The sequence below is a fragment of the Brachyhypopomus gauderio genome, chromosome 20 (genome assembly GCF_052324685.1).
Source record: "Brachyhypopomus gauderio isolate BG-103 chromosome 20, BGAUD_0.2, whole genome shotgun sequence".
Taxonomy (NCBI): Eukaryota; Metazoa; Chordata; class Actinopteri; order Gymnotiformes; family Hypopomidae; genus Brachyhypopomus; species Brachyhypopomus gauderio.
The window spans coordinates 2,690,580-2,697,500 of NC_135230.1; the positions used below are offsets into that span (position 1 = coordinate 2,690,580).

A 6,921-nucleotide genomic window follows, 5' to 3' on the forward strand; every position below is an offset into this window, starting at 1 on the left:
TCATGAACAAAAACGCATTTAATCAGTAGAAACACCGAGCTGCACACGGACCCGGCCACGAACCTCAACGAGGACAGACATGGCCAGAGGATCTGTGGAAAAATAGATCATTTTAGCCAAAAAATAATAATAATTAAGGAAAATCAAATGTGATTCCATAGCGAGGCTGAGAGAGACATGTGTTCAGCTTCAGCTGTTGAATCTCTAGACAGCATTAGCGCATCTCTGAGGATACGAAAGCACTGATGGTGGATGTTTGTTCTGTTATTAAATCAACACTGTAAGGGCCTCAGACTTCTTTGTCCTGTCAGGTTTGTTTGTTCATAGAAAACAGAGGTAACCAAACACCTCCCTGCCACAGGCACACCACCCACCCCTCCGTCTGATCTGAGCACGTGGAGGTCTTCAATCTCCACACTAGCTTCAGACCGCTGGGCTGTGGGGGCCACTCCAGCACCCTACACCCGACCCACCTCTAGGGGGCGTAATAGAGCAGCTCCTTCATCCACATTGAAGTTTTACACCTCACCAACTACACGTTGTGTCTTTTCAACATGGTCATTTCTACTCCTCTCCCTCATAGCCACAGTGGAAGATTCTGAAGGTCTCCACCAGAACGTTCCAGGATCGCCGTCATGACAACTCTTCCCCTCATTGTCCCACTCAAGAGGTCAGGAAGTCTCCTGCTGGTCCCGCCCCTCATGCTCGGCCCCGCCCTCACCCTGACTCTCCCTCTCCTTCAGGATCCTGAGCAGGACTTTCAGCAGCGAGTTCTCCGTCAGGAGGTCCTTGGAAGCTGCTGCCAGATCCTGTAAGCGCCTCACAGCGTCCCCCAGCTGACGGCTCTTCTCACGGTACTGCGTCTGGAGACGCCCGCTCTGGGCCTGGAGCTCGGCATTCTGGGACATCAGCTCGGCATTCTGGGACTGCAGTGCATGCGCGTGCAGTGCCAAACGGTGATTTTCGTGCCACAGAGCAGTCAGCTGTTTGGAGAGTCGCTCACGCGCCTGCTGCAGTGAAAGGACCTCCCCTTGAAGGGCCCGAAGCTCCGCCTCCAGGAGAGACTTAGGCCCCGCCCTGTGACCCTGGGGGGAGTGGCTGGTGTGCTGGAGGATGAAGCGAACCAGGTTGGGTAGAGTAGCAGCAGTGTCTTCTGGGAACTTTACGCTCATTTGCTTCCTGTGGGAAAAATTGGGAGAGGAGAAGAGAAAGAGAGAGAGAGAGAGAGAGAGAGAGAGAGAGAGAGAGAGGAGAAGAGACATGCAGGAGAGAGGGAGAGGGGAGAGGGAGAGGAGAAGAGACATGGAGGAGAGGACAGGAGAGATATGGAGGAGAGAGAGAAAAGAGATGAAGGAGAGGGAGGATGAGAGGAGAGAAGGAGGAGAGGACAGTGGGAGTTTATTATAGCATTATTATATACATTATACCTTAAACAAACAAATTTTCACTGAAAATCTAACAAAAACCTCAAAAACACAAACACACCCCCCACACAAACACAAACTCATCCACACACACCCACCCACATGAACACACATTTACGCTCACATCCATAAACACACACACACACTCGCACAGATACAATCACAAACACCGCCATCCTCACTCACATTCAGGCAGGCACACACACACACACACGCACACACACGCACACACACGCACACACACGCACACACACACACTACCTGTGTCTGGGGAAGAACAGGACTGAGGGCAGATGGTCCACCATGAACTCCCAGGGAAGGTCGTTAAGGGCAACATTCACCCTGGCAACCACATCACACATCTCTTTACATCATCACCATCTCAGAGTTTTCACTGTGAACACTGATTCCCACCACAGCCGCAGCATCGCTACCACACTTCCTTATCAGAAAACTATCATACAATTTGGTTTCTAATACAGTGGAACCTCGGTTAACGACCACAGTCCTTTCAGAAAAGTTGGTCGCTACCCGAAATGTTCGCTATCCGAAACAATTTCCCCATAAGAAATAAAGGAAATATAGATATAGGATATAGAGGTATGTTTTTATAAATGAGAACAGTTATAATACAGTATAAATGGAGTTAAATAATCATAAAAATATTATAGAAAGCATTTAAACATAAGAAAACATTTAGTAAACAAATATCGTGCGGTGATATCAGACGCACGCATGCCTCGTTCAAACTCATCATTTTCTTGCTCAGTTCAATTGTTGACTGTGAAATCTGGTAACTACACTAACCACACCATTAATGACCCAATACTGCACTAACCACACCATTAATGACCCAATACTGCACTAACCACACCATTAATGACCCAATACTGCACTAACCCACACCATTAATGACCCAATACTGCACTAAACCACACCATTAATGACCCAATACTGCACTAACCACACCATTAATGATCTAATACTACACTAACCACACCATTAATGACCCAATACTGCACTAACCACACCGTTAATGACCCAATACTGCACTAAACCACACCATTAATGACCCAATACTGCACTAACCACACCATTAATGACCCAATACTGCACTAACCACACCATTAATGACCCAATATTGCACTAACCACACCATTAATGACCCAATACTGCACTAACCACACCATTAATGACCCAATACTGCACTAAACCACACCATTAATGACCCAATACTGCACTAAACCACACCATTAATGACCCAATACTGCACTAACCACACCATTAATGACCCAATACTGCACTAACCACACCATGAATGACCCAATACTACACTAATCACACCATTAATGATCTAATACTGCACTAACCACACCATTAATGATCTAATACTGCACTAACCACACCATTAATGACCCAATACTGCACTAAACCACACCATTAATGACCCAATACTGCACTAAACCACACCATTAATGACCCAATACTGCACTAACCACACCATTAATGACCCAATACTGCACTAACCACACCATTAATGACCCAATACTACACTAATCACACCATTAATGATCTAATACTGCACTAACCACACCATTAATGATCTAATACTGCACTAACCACACCATCAATGACCCAATACTGCACTAACCACACCATTAATGATCTAATACTGCACTAACCACACCATTAATGACCCAATACTACACTAACCACACCATTAATGACCCAATACTACACTAACCACACCATTAATGATCTAATACTGCACTAACCACACCATTAATGACCCAATACTACACTAACCACACCAAAAATGATCTAATACTGCACTAACCACACCATTAATGATCTAATACTGCACTAACCACACCATTAATGGTCTAATACTGCACTAACCACACCATTAATGATCTAATACTGCACTAACCACACCATTAATGGTCTAATACTGTTCACCATCTGAAATTTTGTCCGCTATCCAGTGCAAATTTTTTGGTTGTTATCCAAATTGTTCGCTATCAAAGGCGTTCGCTAACTGAGGTTCCACTGTACTCAATTGCCACTGACCATCATTCACAACTAGAAACAATGTGTAATAAATAACAAAAACAGTGCGTCACCTGGCCACTAGGAGGGCGCTATTTCCCTGGAAGAGCAGGGCAAGACGCAGGAGGACATGGTTCATGACTGTACAGAAACCACACCAGCTGGTGTAGTAGAACACCAATACATCCTGGAGGGAGGGAGGGAGGGAGGGAGGGAGGGAGGGAGGGAGGGAGGGAGGGAGGGAGAGAGAGAGAGAGAGAGAGAGAGAGAGAGAGAGAGAGAGAGAGAGAGAGAGAGAGAGAGAGAGAGAGAGAGAGAGGAGAGAGAGAGAGAGAGAGAGAGAGAGAGAGAGAGAGAGAGAGAGAGAGAGAGAGAGAGAGAGAGAGAGAGAGAGAGAGAGGTTTTGCTTTTAGTGTTTAGTTATTAGAACATTGGGCTACGTTCCACTATACGACATGTCAGCTCATACTAAGATAGCAGCCATAATCTTAACGGGAAACACTGAACATGTGTGCGAGGCTTCATTTTCTCACTTGTCTGTGGTTCACACATGCAGTTATGTCAGTAGGTCAGGAACATCAGTGTAAACTTAAATTTAAACTCAACAAGAGAAGTTGAACATGTACAGGTGCAACTTTGAGACACCTGCTGGCATGTTTTGGTACTGCAGGTACCATTTTGCTCTGTTGGTGAACTCTGAACTTGTCATGTGTGTATGCAAAACTGCAAAAGCTGCAGCCATACCATATCCTCACCCTCTCAGGGTCCATCACTACGTCCATGAACGTGTGTGTTGTCACTTCCTGAATGAGGAATTGTGGGGGATTGAGTTCTCTTTGCCCCACTAGGTGCCTATGGAGGGTGCTGTATGGGGTGCTGAAGTTCAGAATGAAGTGCTCTGCAGGACAGACAGAGGGACAGACTTGACTCACACTTCAGTCTGCAACACACTGCCCCCTAGAGGCTGGGAGGAGCACAGGGACTAGAGACTTGTTGTATAATACCCGCCAAACCAAAATGTCAGGTGGAAAAAAGTTTGTATGTAATTAATACTTCAGAAATGCATTAGATTTAATACATAGCCTTAATGAAGAAATAGAGAATACTAAAATCAATAATACGTACACACATAATTGTTCTAACCCTAATCAACTCTTTAAATGCCTCAAACGAGACACTAACTCAAGAAAACTGATGAAAGCAAAGAAATACTACTAGATCAAAATCTCTTACTGCTGGAACAATGACGATCATCTGACCTATTAGAAGATTTGTGCCTAAAGGTCTAAAATCTTCAAAAGTGAAATTGGTGGCAACATAAAACACTTCCTCTACCAAAGAAACAAGATTCTGCTTACATGTTAAAGTGCAGATTATTCATTGTTTGGCAGAGTGATGTTGTTAAACCAATTGATAAGTACTGCGATAATCTTACTCTAGATAATTTTGAAATCTTATTCTAGTTAATCCTCACAGTTTCTAATTTCTCCCTAAAATCCCGAAGGAAAATAATCCTGTATGTCCTGTTAAATCTGCCAAGATGAGTTTTGTAACATTTTCTTATTGCAAAACCTCTTATTGGAGGTGTGTGAGATCATGCGAGTGTTGGTGAATGAGTGTGTTTGTGTGTCTGTGTGTGAGGTCACGTGAGTGTGTGTGAATGAGTGTTGTGAGTGTGTGTGAATGAGCGTGTGCGTGTGTGGGGTCACGCAAGTGTGTGTGAGGTCACGTGAGTGTGTGTGTGTACCTAGTGACTCTTTCCCAACATCCTCCAGTACGTAGTGCGTCTCGTCTCCCAGGTCGACAATAGTGCTGAACGTGCTCCGGTTGCCTAGCGCCCCGAGCCTGCGGGCCAGAGGCCAGGAGAGGCGAGAGTCCAGCAGGTAGAAGTGGAGTGTCCTGTTGGAGCGGCAGCGCAGGCCTGCCAGGGCGTCGGCCTGCAGGGGGCAGTGTGGAGGCACGGACACCCGCAGGCTCCGGCAGCACACGCTGTAGCGGGCCAACGGGTTGTAGGTTTGCTGCACACTGCTGCAGACAGGGGGCGCCACAACAGGCACGAGCCTCTTATACCAGCCCAGGACGGCCTCGGGGTCCTGGGGGAAGCAGAGGAGGCGGGGCTTGGAGAACAAGGCAGGGCCAGAGGTCCCAAGGGTGTGGTCTAGACATAGCTCACAGACACTAGCACTGGCATTAGTAGTAGCAGATCTCTGCCCTGGCAGCAGCAGAGACTGACAATACGACTGCCCAGACGAGGCAGACCCTGAGTGGGGCAGCAGAGAGGGGAAGAGGCCTTCATCCTGGAGGTCCGACCAACAACATGAGTGATAACGCAGCACGATATCAGCTACCTGAGAGAGAGAGAGAGAGAGAGAGAGAGAGAGAGAGAGAGAGAGAGAGAGAGAGAGAGCATAAGTTTGTAAGTAAGAGAGGTTGGGAATAAGAAAAACAGACTAAAAAAGTCTGTAGAGACTACAAAGTGGGCGGAGTGTACCTCAGACAGCAGCTGCTGACTGGCTCTGAGTGGATTGTGTGGGAGGAACGTGAGCAGGGCAGGTCCTTTGTGCAGCTCTGCCTCCAGAGAGTAGCTCTTGGTTCCCATTGGCAGAATCCAGTGAATGACATTCTCTCTGTTCTCATATACCCAATCACAGATGGCCTCAGGTGTGAAGTTCCTCTCTGTCCGGGGGAACACCTGTTCAGACATAGTATGATGAGACCGTCTCAGAGAAACACACAGTTGCATTAACAGCATTAAAGCCCAAAACCAAACCCTTAAGATGTTACTAATAACACTAAACCCTAAGATTGGTTATTGTCCTTTCCATTCTTACTCTTACTTACTTACTGATTTTTATGAATATTAATACTGCTCTCTTTACTAACGCTTGGTTATTCTGCCACAGGTAGAGCGTATAAGACGTTCTGTAGGGCAGGACTCCCGTGGTTATGTGTGTGTGTGTGTGTGTGTGTGTGTGTGTGTGTGTGTGTGTGTGTGTGTGTGTGTGTGTGTGTGGAGTTCTGACAACTTGCTGAATTGATGTTCAGTCGTCAGTCAGCTAAGCAAAAACTGGTCAGACTTGTCAGTAATGTCTGATGGGAAAGGCAGAGTTAATATTGTATGTGTGCGTGTGTGTGTGTGTGTGTGTGTGTGTGCGTGCGTGCGTGCACTCACCAGTGACCTGTTAAAATGGCGGTACAGATACACAGTCTCATCCTCCCTCACTGAAATGGCTTCTGCTACCTCCGGGTTCGTCACTACACCAAATCGCACCGCCCCCTGAGAATCTACACCAATCAGAGAGAAGCTGGTCCACTCAGTTCAATCTACAAATCTAATCTAATCTATAATCTAATCTGTGTATGATCAGCCAACGTGTGCATGTCGTCACTGCAGTGTGTGCGTGTGTCTGCTGGGTGGGGTGTTGGAGATTAGGATTAGGGTTGGGTT

At 46.4% G+C, this 6,921-nt stretch overlaps 1 protein-coding gene across 2 annotated transcripts in view; it reads right to left on the reverse strand.

Moving 5' to 3' along the window:
- Nucleotides 1–6,921, reverse strand: part of LOC143484255 (thioredoxin domain-containing protein 11-like) — a 13,841-nt gene continuing 6,920 nt past the window's right edge. For both annotated transcript variants that reach the window (XM_076982889.1, XM_076982888.1), the window contains exons 6-12: nt 6,646–6,758; nt 5,965–6,165; nt 5,221–5,821; nt 4,229–4,371; nt 3,548–3,660; nt 1,686–1,766; nt 1–1,179 (exon numbers count right to left, since the gene is read on the reverse strand). In XM_076982889.1, coding sequence (XP_076839004.1) covers nt 672–1,179; nt 1,686–1,766; nt 3,548–3,660; nt 4,229–4,371; nt 5,221–5,821; nt 5,965–6,165; nt 6,646–6,758 — 1,760 coding nt within the window. In that variant the 3' untranslated portion in view covers nt 1–671. The remainder of the gene's footprint in view (nt 1,180–1,685; nt 1,767–3,547; nt 3,661–4,228; nt 4,372–5,220; nt 5,822–5,964; nt 6,166–6,645; nt 6,759–6,921) is intronic.